Source organism: Phalaenopsis equestris, unplaced genomic scaffold (assembly GCF_001263595.1).
Source record: "Phalaenopsis equestris unplaced genomic scaffold, ASM126359v1 Scaffold000036, whole genome shotgun sequence".
Classification (NCBI taxonomy): Eukaryota; Viridiplantae; Streptophyta; class Magnoliopsida; order Asparagales; family Orchidaceae; genus Phalaenopsis; species Phalaenopsis equestris.
In genome coordinates this window covers 2517224-2532119 of record NW_018164478.1, presented here as the reverse complement: position 1 = coordinate 2532119, position 14896 = coordinate 2517224, and the positions used below count along the sequence as shown (strand labels likewise).

Below are 14896 nucleotides of genomic sequence, written 5' to 3'. Positions count from 1 at the left end.
GACATTTGTTGGCTCGGTTTTGGTCCCTACAGGGCTGAATTTTTAGATAGATAGATAGATAGATAGATAGATAGATAGATAGATAGATAGATAGATAGATAGATAGATAGATAGATAGATAGATAGATAGATAGATAGATAGATAGATAGATAGATAGATAGATAGATAGATAGATAGATAGATAGATAGATAGATAGATAGATAGATAGATAGATAGATAGATAGATAGATAGATAGATAGATAGAATTAACACATGCTGGATATTCTATTCTTCTTTCATCCAACTTTCAGCTCTGATGTGCTGATATTTCCTTCATGTGTAAATATACATCTTAAACATTTGGGACTTCATTATGCAGCTTTACTACTCTTATGGCTCCCTAAATAAATGCTGGAAGTTATTTTTACATTTGTTGGCTCGGTTTTGGTCCATACAGGGCTGGATTTGATGGTTTCAGTTGTATATTTACACATGCTGGAGCATAATATATGGGGTGGAGTTATGTTAGGGGAAGGATTTAAAGTGTGTGTGTGTGAAGTTTGAGTGAGTGGAGTGACTGTGAGCGTGAGGGGAAGATTGTGCATTGAGTATTTAGTGGATAAGTTCATTTCAGCGTGTTTAGTGAGAGCTTTATTTGAGCATTTTTCTTCTACTTATAACACAAATACATAACAATGCTATCAAACACCAAATTCCATCTTCTAAACCAACAAAAATACACAGGTCTGGTTAGCAATAGTTATTGGTGATTCGGAAATTTACATATATACCACACAATTCTAATGCATTAACATATAAACACCCAAAATTTAATATTTACACATGTAACACCTTGGTTTTATAAACCTATGAATAAGAAGGTGTGTTTCACTTTAAGAAAATATTGATGGTGGTATTTTTGATGTAATGCTAAAGAATTGAGTGCTATGTATATAAAATATAAATGTTCAGATGTTAGATAAATACATAAGAATTTTGTGGAATGTGTAAATGCCATTTACAGCAATTGCAGGCATACCTTATTAGCTATGTTGTTAGAGAGCCAATCAAGTCCTTCATACAGCCATTCTCCAGAAGTGGCACATGTGCTCTGGATATACCTGCAGACAATGAGAAGAGGGAAGACATTGTAATGGCCATATGTTGGTATTTTGATAGCATTGTAATGGCCATTGTAATGGCCATATGTTGGTGATGTTGTGGAATTTGGTGTTTGATAGCATTGTTGGTATTTTGTTTACCACATTGGGGCTTTAGTCCTTGGCTGATGTGTTCAAAAGAAGTTGATATTCGTCCCTACAGGACAGTGAAGGCTTAGGTACTTTGATATCAACATCGCTTCCAGATTATCTCTTGAAAGTTGGAACTTCACCTTGGATTTGGCTATAGTTCAATGTTATAGTTGTACTTGTATTTGCTATAGTTCATTGTTATAGTTGTACTTGTTTTTCAATTTTGTTAATAAAATATACGTGGGTTGCCTTTTGTGGACGTAGGTCTCCGACCGAACCACATTAAAATCTCTCGTGTTCATGTCTTTTTTCTTTATTTATACATTGGATATTATGTTGGTTCTGGTTTTTTATTTCTCGACTAGTTGTTGTTTAAAAGTTGGTTGCTTTCAATAGTGCTTATTTTAAATTTGTTCCCAATAGTACCAAAACGTCTAAGGCAACTGAAGGTAGTACGTCTGCAATGTGGGATAAAGAAGTTACAAATATTTTTTGTGACCTATGCATTAAAGAAACTGAACTGGGGAATAGGCCAACAACGTATTTTAATAAAGAAGGCTGGAGTAATATAGCTGGGAGATTTAAAGAATTAACTGGTAGGGATTACGACAAGCTAAAATTCAAAAACAAATGGGACCAATTGAAAAAAGAATGGAAATTATGGAAAGAGTTGAAACGTGGTGCTACCGGGTTGGGATGGGATCCAATTAAAAGGACGATCGATGCTCCAGCTGAATGGTGGACTGAGAAAATTCAGGTAATATTATACATTTATTTTTTCAATAACATTACTTCTCAAATTATTTTCAAACTGATCCCCTTAAATAAGCTTGTTACAGGCATTACCAGCAGCGAAAAAGTATAGGCAGTGTGGAATTGAGCCAGACTTCGAGACAAAACTTGACATCATGTTTAAGGGGGTTGTCGCGACTGGAAAGCACGCAGCAAACCCAAGCGAGATGGGATTTACAGGAATGTCAAATGACTTGCCACCTGAACAGGTTATAGCTGATGAAGAAATTCCTAGCATTAACCAAAAAGAGATGGAGGAGTCCAATTCCATGTCCAAAAGGCCCAGACTTGCGAGGAAGAAGAAAGAGAGTGACAGTTTTGTAAAAGGTTCATTTGCTGAATTAATTGCAGCTTTCACAGCTCCAACTCCTCCTGACAGCACCATTTGGGACTGCCTGGCCATCTTAGATACTATTCCAGAAGTAGCATCCGATATGCGCTTTCAGGCAAAATGTCTTCAAAAGCTCGAGGACCCTACTCGTAGGGAAATGTTCATTGCACTACGACCCGAGATGCGCATTGAGTATTTACGTGTTATAGTACTAATCTTTCATTAGACTTATCAAATATGTATTGTTATTACAGCAGCTACTCTTATTTTATGATGCTATGTATTATCTGATTTTTTTCCCTATCTTCAGAAAATGTTGTCTCACTTATTTTTCGATGCTAAGTAAGAATTGATGTTGTCACAATTCAACTTTTTTTACGCTACCTCTACATATTTTCTTTCATCCTAATTTATTTATCATCTCAGGATGCACCCACTGCAAGACCGTCGTAAAAGAATGGCATGGGCTGCTGCTATAGCGATATTATTGCTGGAGTACTATCGCTCCAGTTATAGACGGATACCACGCATGACGTCCTCTTTTATTGGGTACAAATGGGTGGATGAGATGCTTGCTGGACATCCGATAAGGTTCAGTAATATTTTCAGAATGACTGCGCCTATTTTTATCGATCTGCTACACGAGTTAAGTCGGAACCACCATCTACAAGGTTCTTCTAGAACAACAACGAGAGAGGTGTTGGCAATAACATTATATATGCTCTCACAGAATGAATCAGTTAGAGGAGCTATGGAGCGATTTCAACATTCATCAGAAACCATTAGTCGATACTTTTCCAAAGGTTTACAAGCACTGGTGAGCTTAGCAACACAGATCATCAAGCCAACGGATACATCGTTCGCAAATATTCCTGAACAAATTGCAAATGATTCTCGTTACATGCCGTATTTCAAAGTAAGTATTATTACCTTGTTACTTTAGTTCATTGACCTCTTCAGTTGCTAACTATGATGAACAGAATTGTATTGGAGCAATTGATGGCACTCATGTAGATGCCAGACTACCAAGTCACGAGAAGATCGCGTATATTGGTCGGAGTGGTACAACCACACAAAATGTTATGGCAGTGTGTGATTTCAACATGTGCTTCACATTTGTAATGGCGGGGTGGGAAGGAAGTGCGCATGATAGTCGCCTTTTCTCCTACGCCACTAGGAATAGAACACAGTGTTTCCCTCACCCACCTTCAGGTTTGTTCATTTTACTTAAAACCTCGCGAAAATTACATTAATTATTTTTAATTGGTACTGTCTTTAATAACAGGAAAGTATTATTTGGTAGACGCTGGATATCCGATGTTAAGAGGCTACCTAAAGCCATATCCAGACACAAGATACCATATTCCTGATTTCGAGCGAGCAAGTGGCAATATTCGTGGCAAAAAAGAAATGTTTAACAAGCGACACTCCGCTTTACGGGGGGTTATTGAAAAAACTTTCGGTGTGTGGAAGAAGAAATGAGTATTTCTACGTGATATGCCATCCTATTCATTTCCTAAACAAGTGTATATTGTGTGGGCCACCATGGCACTTCACACCTTCATCCGACGTCACCCCTCTCATTCAGATACGGACTTCAATATCAGTGATGATGATGAAATTATTGATACTCTAGAACCTTCAGGATCTCTAGCTGATAATGAGATGGACTCGATTGAATATGAAACTCAGGATGGTGAGGGTGCAGTTGAGATGGCTGCTCTGAGGGAGTCTATAGCAGATGCTATATATGATAGCTAATCCAGCAAGTCTTTTCTCTGTTCCTACATTAATGTCAAATTTACTTTTATTTGGATAAGTACTAATAATATTTTTTTTTTCACAGTTATAGAAACATGACTTCTACGATATCAGGTACAGACAGAGGTATTTTGTGTTATTGTGGTCTACCAGCTCCGTTGCTCACATCGCGTCAGTCTCATAGCTTTGGGAGGCAGTTCTACGGTTGTGCCAAGGGTGTTTCAGCTCGTTGTGGGTTCTTCCGGTGGGCTGACAGTCCCTCATATGACACGGCCAGCAGTCATGGGAATCCGGTGTTTTCTGACTTTGACAGAGCAGATGAGGACAGACGTAGCCAGAGTCTGAAATTAAACATTTTAATATTTCTGATTGTACTTGTACTCGTATTTGTACTTTTTTAGTTATCTTGGTACTCATGAGGGTGTGAGTAATGTATGACATCTTCTATTTATGATCTGTGATGATTTCATGTTTCTGCATATGATCCAGTACTATCAGTAAGCTATTCTGAATAAGCTGCCTCAAACAGTTCTATTACAAAGGGGCATGAATGTCATTTAATCACAAATAAGCTATCTTGAATAAGCTGCCCCAAACAGCAAGACAGATTATTCTGATAATCTGCAGATTATCAGATTATCAGAATAATCTGCTTATCAGCAGATTATTAATAATCAACAGCTGCACCAAACAGACCCTTAATCTACCTAAAACAATATGTAGTTGTTTTAAAAATGTGTAAATACATTGCATTTTAGAAAATCAATATTTTTAAAAAATCAGATCTTAAACATTAAATTTCACACTCTCTCAAGAGGGCCGACTTGCATATAGAGTAGGGTCATAAGTCTCATCTTAACAATTTGATCCTCCTCTTTATTAGTACTAAGTTTGATCCTCCTCAGAATGCTGGAATTGATAGAACTGTTGATTTAGATAATATTCAAGATGCAAACTCAAATTAAATATCAAATATAAGTATTTCAAGTATTTCAAATATTTCTCCGATGATGGTTGTATATTATGAATCTTAATCGGAGATGTCTATTCTAAAATAAGAAAATTTAAATTTTAAAAAATCATAAAAATTTTAAAAAAAGTTAAACGATAATTCTATCACTAAAAAGCTAAGAGTGAAATCACATATGTCCTCTACAATCGTTTATCGAATCTTGCAAATCTAATGTTGGGTCAAGCTCGCAAAGGGCTAATATTATATAAAGTATATTATTAAATTCATATTCAAAATATTTTGTAGCAGTAAGGATGTGGCATGAGTTTTCTATTTGTGCGGCTTGGCCAGTATGCTTTACAAAAGAAGCAATTACAACTAGAACCTTCTTATCGAGTGACAATTATATTACGGTCAGGATTATAACTAGTATGCTCTTTAATAATTTTTTTTCCTTCTAGTTGAGAATCATAGGATAATTTGATAGGCCACAAAGCCTTATGTATGCTAAAATCAACTAAGACTAGTCCCCTTAAACAAAAATCCACCCTAGGACTTAAATGTTTCTTTGGACAAAGCAACTCATGGATGCTGACAAAGTTCCTTCAATCAGTTTGGGTCGCCCACCTCCTCTGACCAAATAAATCAGGGTCTATGACAACTCGAGATGACAAAACCATGAGATTTTGATTGGATTTATCATCATTTCCCCATCATCCGCTCTAAGCTCACAGCGATAATTTTATGATTTCATAACTTAAATATGTTACTAATATATAAAAAATTTGAATATTTAGTACCCAATGAATAGTCTTAATCATAGTGCTTTATTGTCATCGAGATGAATAATTAATCATAGAGGTTTGAGCATATGAGAAACCTCATACCCGATATCTTGAAGTTCTTACAAAATGAGGGCGGATATTTGCATAGTATCTTGTCTATTGTTTCATCTGCCTTCTGAAAATTTGAACAGTAACCTCACGGTAAACTATCTCACTCATTCTTTATTCTTTTCGAGGGAACTCAGGGCAGCAAATTTTCAGAGCTCTCAAACGTATGGTAATAGTACTACAACAGACCACATCATACATGAGAAAATTACTATAAAATTCATGGTAAGTCTACTAAATGGATGAGTATAGCGAGTGATGTAATAGGCAAAATCATGTATCGTATTAAGCAAATGACAAAATTGCAAATCTGTTTTAGTAACTCAGGTGTATGGTGATAGTACTACAATAGACAACACCATACATGAGAAAATTACTACAAAATTCATGGTAAGTCTACTAAATGAATGAGTATAGCAAGTGATGTGATAGGCCAACTCATGTATCGTATTACGAAAAATGACAAAATTGCAAATCCATTTAAGTAGTAACTTAGGTTTCGTTTGAGATCACATAACCGTTGAAAAACGTTCTGTTATACATAACTTTATAATAAAAATTGATATAAATGAGTTTTTTTCAGAGCAAAGCATCGTTTGACTAAAATAATTTTTTTGGCAACTTCTTTCAGATAGAAGACAAAAATATCATGTACCCGGTCGACGTTGTTATCAAACCGATCACTGTCGCAGGCTCATGTCTCATTCGCCAAGGTGCAGCGCTTCCATCAAAGTTCTCCTCATCCAAATGCAAAAACTTCCAAAATATGTGCATCTTCTCCATTCTATCATTTATTTCTCTTCCATCGATCCTCGATTCTCTTATAGTTCATTTATGTGTGCTTGATCCTCATCGATCTAACTTTTTCCTACTAGATTGGGCTGGATTGAAGCTTAGTTTGGACATTTTGATTCTCATCGATTCTCTTATAGTTCGAACTCTACGTAAAGCTATAGGCAAAAGAGACAGGCATTCGAAGGTTAGTTTGGACATTTTAATTGTGAAACATGGAACGGAGGGCCAAAGCTATGAATGTTCTGCGATCTGAAACGGCGAAGGAAAAACGGAGCGTTCACGAACTTCTGGCAATTGTTTTTTACCAAACTAATGTTATTCGTTTAATCAACGTTTCATGGATCAATTCTCAAACAAGCCTTAACCATCTCCTAAAACTACTAAAAGCCAATTTCAAACCAAATACTCCTAGTTGGTACCCCTACAGAGTCATGTCATAATTTTAATACTTTATCTTATAATCAAAACTCCCTACTTAGTGTAGTAAAGACTTGTTGTTGTTGTTATACATAACTTTATAATAAAAATTGATATAAATGAGCTTTTTTCCAGAGCAAAGCATCGTTTGACTATAATAAATTTTTTGGTAGCTTCTTTCAGATAGAAGACAAAAATATCATGTGCCTGGTCGACGTTGTTATCAAACCGGTCACTCTCGCAGGCTCACGTCTCCTTCGCCAAGGTGTAGCGCTTCCATCAAAGTTTTCTTCATCCAATTGCAAAAACTTCCAAAAAGTGTGCATCTTTTCCATTCTATCATTTATTTCTCTTCCATCGATCCTCGTTTCTCTTATAGTTCATTTCTACGTATCGATCTAATTTTGTACTACTAGATTGGGCTGGATTGAAGCTTTTCGAACTCCACGTAAAGCTATAGGCGAAAGGGACAGGCATTCGAAGGTTAGTTTCGACATTTTGATTGTGAAACGTGGAACGGAGGGCCAAAGCTGTGAATGTTCTGCGATCCGAAACGGTGAAGAAAAAACGGAGCGTTCACAAACTTCTGACAATTGTTTTGTACCAAACTAATGTTATTCGTTTAATCAACGTTTTATGGATCAAAATGATATTGAACCTGGTTCTCAAACAAGCCTTAACCATCTCCTAAAACTACTAAAAGCCAATTTCAAACAAAATAATCTTAGTTGGTACCCTTGCAGAGTCATGTAATAATTTTAATATTTTATCTTATAATCAAAACTCCCTACTTAGTGGGGTAAAGGCTTGTTGTTGTTGTTATACATAACTTTATAATAAAAATTGATATAAATGAGCCTTTTTATAGAGCAAAGCAACGTTTGACTATAATACTTTTTTTGGCAGCTTCTTTCAGATAAAAGACAAAAATATCATGTGCCCGGTCGACGTTGTTATCAAACTGGTCACTGTCGCAGGCTCGTGTCTCCTTCGCCAAGGTGTAGCTCTTCCATAAAAGTTCTCCTCATCCAATTGCAAAAACTTCCAAAAAGTGTGCATCTTTTCCATTCTATCATTTATTTCTCTTCCATCGATCCCCGATTCTCTTACAGTTCATTTCTGAATACTTGATCCTCATCGATCTAATTTTTCCTACTAGATTGGGCTGGATTGAAGATTTTCGAACTCCACGTAAAGCTATAGGTGAAAGGGACAGACATTCGAAGGTTAGTTTGGACATTTTTATTGTGAAACGTGGAACAGAGAGCCAAAACTGTGAATGTCCCGCGATCCGAAACAGCGAGAAAAAATGGGGCGTTCACGAACTTCTGGCAATTGTTTTGTACCAAACTAATGTTATTTGTTTAATCAACGTTTTATGGATCAAAATGAAATTGAATCGGGTTCTCAAATAAGCCTTAACGATCTCCTAAAACTACTAAAAGCCAATTTCAAACCAAATAATCCTAGTTGGTACCCTTGCAGAGTCATGTAATAATTTTAATACTTAATCTTATAATCAAAACTCCCTACTTAGTGGGGTAAAGGCTTGTTATTGTTGTTATATCTTATACTCAACTTCTTCTAGATCATTTAATTTAGAAGTATATGATCCCGCCTTCAACTGTTTAATATGTGCATACCTAGTTTTGAAACTCAAAGGATTAGGGTTGATGATGACATTTCTCAGCCATTACATGACAAAATATGAAAAAAAAATAGAAATATGCCCTTCATCCTATCCTCAATCCCAAATTTGCCTAAAATTTATTACATGTAAGCAAACTATCTAAAGACTTTAATTATGATGTCATATTCTTTGAATCTCATTATGAATTTCAAGACAACGGCTCAGGAGAATGATTAGCAGTGCTAGAATGATCAATTATCTTAACAAATATGAAAAATTCTCCAACAATAAAATAGTTGATGGTTAAGTGCCATGATATTAGCTCAATATCTGCACATGAACAAGTACTGATATGGCATCTTAGACTAGGACATCAAGTTTTCAGTACCAAAAACATATTTTTTATAACTTAGTTAAAAAGTTTAAAAAGTGGTCCGTTATTCTTTCGAATATAAAAATTGTTATTTATCCAAAAGCTAACAAGCCACTTATTCTACAAAAATCTTTCATGCCCCCAAACCATTCTACTTAAAACATAGTGATTGATGTGGCATGTCAAAAGATCACCACCATAACTAAAAAAAAGATGGCTTGAGATCATTATCAACACAATCAACATTGTTAGGTTTATTTTATGAAAGACAAGTCCAGGATTTAAAGATTTCTTCAACATAATTGAAATCAATTATGCCAAAAGATTAGTATTTTTAGATTAATAAATATCTATAACATTTTTGAAAGAAAAATGAATGTCACATCAATCCATTTATCACAGAAGTCCCAACAAAAAAATAAGCAATCACTAAAGTTAGCTGAGCCATAATATTCTCTATGCATGTTCTCAAAAATGAATACGAAGATATAATCCTAAAGACATCATATTTAATCAATAGCTAATGCTTACACAAGTGTTGTACCATATTACACGCCTAGACTTCAAAAATATATATTTCCCGAATGTATTAATCCACATTTACCTATAAAGGTTTTTGGTATACCATTTTTGTTCGCATACCCAACAAATTTTGATCCAAACTTGATCCTAGAGTCAAAAAGTGTGCTCCCACAGGAAAGCACCCAAAGATTAAAGGGCTACTAGTTTATGATTCTAAAAAAATTAAATTACCACGGATGTCTGCTTTCTTGAAGATCAAATGTTTTTTACCACAAATTCCTTCCAAAAAGTTAGAAAGAAGGGAATCTTTTGAAAAAAAAAAGAAATCAATCCCTTGACCAATCTTGTTCTACCATAGACAAAGTCAAAATGTCCCATGTACATAAAATAAAGGAAATCCTAATCCAATTTCCCTAAACATATAAGAATCAAAGGCGAGGAGAGAACTATTACAAGTACAACAATGTGTTCCTAAACGTGGCTCTTGATTTATATATATCCAAAAAAAAAGAACCCAAAAAAAAGACCAGAAAAACCTTTTGCCAATAATTTAGTCAAAATGCATATCCCTTGGTAGAGTTGACTTATATAGTTCAGATTGCCATCTTCACATGGCCATTAGAAAAGAAATCTGAACATGTACCCAACAAACCATTACAAAATATTTATCATACGATAATCTCAATTAATCATGGAATAATCATGGAGCATTTACCTCAAAAATATCTAATCTGTCTATGTCTAGCCCTATTAATGAAGCCTTTGGATGATCTGAATTGCAAATTAGACATAATAGAAGAAATAAATGGTTTTGAAAAGAAAGATGGTACTTAGGAGTTTGTGAACGGTGAACTGAATAAAGTCAAGAAGTTCATAAGGTGTAATGAATATTGAAAATTTAAGTGCAAAGTTGATGGCAACATGGAGATGTACAAGATGAGTCCTAACATAATGGTGTCAAGAACGTTGCTATAGTTTCCAAAATAAACCCTATTCAAATTCTACATTTCTTGGCTGTTGATTACAGCTGGCCCTTGCATTAATTAAAATTTAAAAAATTTATTCTAAATAGAGATCTAAAAGAAGTCTATACTAGCCTAAAGCATGACCACGAAGCCTTCAGCCACATCATCATTTTACCCCTCATTCTTTTACATGATAAACCAAACATACTTAAAAATATCACATACAGTGATCAATTCGCCTCATAATAATAATGATGATATTTGTTAATATTAGACCCGCTAAAGCTACATATCGTATATTGTCTTTGTGTTCAAATCATAAGTCATTCAGCTCTAGTTTTAAGCCATTCCACTTCTACGTTTTTCTTTATTTTTGGCATAATTCTAAATTTCCAAATATATCAACAACCATATCACAAGTAGGTTTAAAAGGAAAAAGAAAAAAATCTAAAGAGTTAAGAACCAAGTTTGCTAGTGAAGCCAAAAACAGATTATTTATTTAGTTCACTGTTCTAAGAGCCTAACAGAGGTTTTATTGTCGTCTATCTATAAAAACATCATTGTATGGTTCTACTCAAAGAAGAGTGAAATAACAAAATTTAAACACCATGATATGTGCATATACTGTAAATGCTTATACCTCCATTATCCCAGATAAGCAGTAAAGCCATATGCCAAAATAATCAAATATATAGACAGGTATCCCAAAAAAGAAGTGCACAAACAGAATTGCAAAAAAATAAGGTATTAAAATAACCGCTTGACAGGCTATGATTCCTTGAATACATCAATACTCATTCAGGTGAGGGTAAAGAAAATTAAAACAAGGGATAGCAATTTTCAGGTCCACAAAAATGAGCAAGCTAATGTGCAAAAAATCTAGCATACTTGGTAATCGAAAGAAAAAAACCAGAATGTAAAAACTAATCCTTACAGCAATTAGATCGCCAAATTGTCCTGTAAACTTAGTGCCGATGCAGCTTTTAACAAGGCTTAACATTGCAGCACCTGAAAAAAAGATTATGAAAAGTATAACATCCAATTTCATATGGCAAAATTACGAAGAAAATTTTTTAGGGAGAAAGAATTTCACTGAAAATAACAATCATTAAGAGATTAAGAGAAGGCATTATGAGGCGGACCAATTAAAAGTAGGGCTGCGAATTTGGATACAAGATTAAAGATTACTCAAAGATTGAATCTACTTTTGGCTCAAATCAAGCTGGTATCAAGGTCACTGAGTTACAAGTAACAAGCGTAGCATGTTTCGAATAAAATTTAAATTGATCCAAGCTAAGATTGTGATGCAGCCTCGTATTTGTTTTTAGTCTTCTTTTATGTTTTTATGTTTTTATGTTTTTATGTTTTCTTTTCTTTTAAAAGGGCATAGATGCCTTTTTCGACTATTCAAATGTATTTCCTGTCTCCCAATATAAGGCATGTTTATTTAATGAAAAAGGAATTTTGGGTGTTCATTTTATCTTTTCCTTTGTGCCGAGAGTGGGTGTTCCTTAGAAAATCAAGCTGATTGGACTGTAACCAGGGTTCGGCCCTCCCGGGGTGTTTGTGGTTGTTCCTTTCCTGCTGCTAATTGTGGCAATTTTTGGTTCCAGGTGGAAGACAACTAAGTGATCAGTTGTTTTCCTTGATGTGTCGCTATCATCTTAGTATCATAGCAAGTATTTCTTTCCTGGGTTGTTCCTTTCCTGCTGCTAATTATCGCAATTTTTGGTTCCAGGTGGAAGACAACTGAATGATCAGTTGTTTTCCTTGATGTGTCGCTATCATCGTAGTATCATAGCAAGTATTTCTTTCCTGGGTTGTTTGGCTAGAGAAGGAATTCTTCCTAGAACATTGAAGCCTAGTTCTTAGAAGAGTTCCCGGGCCCTTTCTACCATGGCAAGAAGTTGCCACCGCAGTCCTCCCTACTTTCCTCTGTTCTAGTTCCAAATAGGCACTACCGTAGCCGGATTCTCTGATGTGTTGAATTCTCCTCAGTCCAATCACAGATAAGTGACGTTGTTGTCCAGCCGGAGATGACTGTTGTTCCACCCACTGTTGTGATGATTTCAGGTTCTAGAAATGCCACATCGCCTAAATTTTGCAACCCAATAAAGAAATTATGGTAAAAGAACTGAAATAAAAAATATGTTGTTTGCAAGAAAGGCTTGTTGTTATTGAACAACAAAAATTCTGGAAATTAGAGACAAGAAAATGGAGGCGGTTGAAGGAAAACAAAGAAAATCCTTTCTTCTGAGAGGTATCCACCGAGGGAGATAGGCCAATCCGCACCTATAGGAGAAAACAACCATGCCAAAATTCGGATTTTGAAATTAATGTTGACATTCCTGATTTCGATGAAAGATTTGATCCGGAAGAATTCAGCAATTGGCTGCACACGGTGAAGTGACTTCTTTATTACAAAGAAGTGTCACATGAGGTCAAGTTGGTGGCAGTTATACTCAAAAAGAATGCATCAATTTAGTGGGAGAACTTGAAGAAAATAAGGAAAAGAGAGGTGCAATCAAAGATTACATGGGAAAAAATGAAAAAAAAATTACAAAAAAATTTTGTCAGAGCATTTAACGACAAGATGTTTTCTTAAAATTACATAATCTCCAACAACAAGAATTGATGATGGAGGATTATGCAGCAGAATTTGAACACCTTTGGCTAAATTGCAACCCAACCGAACCTGAAGAGCATTCCATTGCTTGGTTCTTGAGTGGGCTAAGGCCAACCATAGGCTACGTTGTAAAACTACAGCCTTTTTGGGTCCTCCAAAACATCATTAACCTTGTTTTCAAGGTTGAACGGCAGCAGAAATATAGTAAAATTGCATACTTACACCACCCCCTGGGAGAGAAATCGGTTCAGTCTAGAACTGGACAGAATTGGGACAAAGCAAGTGGGAGCACGGGAGAATAAAGCAGCACAAAAGTTGTCTTCCAGCTCCAGGGAATAGGTAAAAATTGGTACAAACCCGTCTTCAAGGAGGTGCTTTAAGTGTCATGAGTTTGGACATAAAATCCAATTGTCCTAACCGCCGGGTCATGTCATTGGTAGAAGAAAACAATTCAGAAGAGAAGAAAATTCAGAGAGAATAAAACAACAAACATATGGAAGAGCAAGTGTTTCATGCCAATGCAAGTGAACTGTTGGTCCTTTGTATACTCTCGAATGTCGAAACCCTTCCCAACCAAGAATGGCTTCTTCATAATATTTATGGGATAAAATGGACAGGGCAGGACAAAGTGTGCAACCTCATTATGGTGGAAATTTTGAAACATTGTTTCCACTACAATGGTAGAAAATCTCGGACTGATCACACAACCACATCCACATCCTTATCGGTTTGCATGTCTTAAAAAGGGAAATGAGCTCCAGGTTACTAGACAATGTCTGGCACAATTTCTACAGGGCAAAAGTTCTAAGAAGAGGTCCAATGTGATGTCATTCCCATAGATGCTAGGCATTTGTTGCTTGGAAGGCCATGGCAATATGATCGAAAATTACCCATTGTGGATTCAGCAATATGCCTTAAAAAAAAATGGTAACATTGTTGTGTTGGTTTCCATGAAGGAGGACACACCATCAAAGGCTAAACCGTACCTATTCAACGTCACACAGCCCTCTTCATGAAAGAATTAAAATAGGCAGCCTTCGGTTTAGCACTTCTCAACACTATCATTCAACATAAGCCACCACCACACTATCGAAGTTGAAAAACTGCTGTAGTAGTTCAGAACAGTCTTTCCCAACGAGATTCCAGCCCGTCATGGACTTTATTTGGGCTCTGTTATTTCTAATTGTTCTGCATACCGAATTTCTCCTATGGAATATGAGAAACTACAGCAATAAGTAAAAATGTTGATTCAAAATGGTCTTGTTCGACCTAGTTATAGCCCTTGTGCAGCTCCCGCTTTGTTGGCATCTAAGAAGGATAGATTGTGACGCATGTGTATCGATAATCGGGTGTTGAAAAAGATAACTATTAAATATCTCTTTCCAATACCCCGTCTAGATGACCTTTTTTTCTCAGCTAAAAGGGGTCTAGAATGTTTTCCAAGGTGGACTTGAGAAGACGATACAGCCAAATATGAATGAGGCTCGGTGATGAATGGAAAATAGTGTTTAAGACGTGTGATGGGATATATGAATGAAATGTTATGCCATTTGGAATTTTAAATGCCCCGCTGTCGGCCGTTTTTATGTTCAACTTGACTTTCG

General features: G+C 35.7%; 2 protein-coding genes across 2 annotated transcripts in view; one reads left to right on the top strand and one right to left on the bottom strand.

The window, feature by feature from the left end:
- Window positions 1-11729, bottom strand: part of LOC110018850 (T-complex protein 1 subunit gamma) — a 20126-nt gene extending 8397 nt beyond the window's left edge. The window contains exon 1 of the mRNA XM_020716307.1: window positions 11601-11729. Within this exon, the coding sequence (XP_020571966.1) occupies window positions 11601-11714 (114 nt within the window). The 5' untranslated portion in view covers window positions 11715-11729. The remainder of the gene's footprint in view (window positions 1-11600) is intronic.
- LOC110018851 lies at window positions 2665-3572 on the top strand. Its single transcript, XM_020716308.1, has 2 exons — window positions 2665-3274; window positions 3373-3572. The coding sequence occupies exons 1-2, from the start codon at window positions 2786-2788 to the stop codon at window positions 3478-3480; spliced, it is 597 nt and encodes a 198-aa protein (XP_020571967.1). The 5' UTR covers window positions 2665-2785; the 3' UTR covers window positions 3481-3572.
- Window positions 11730-14896: the final 3167 nt, after the last annotated feature.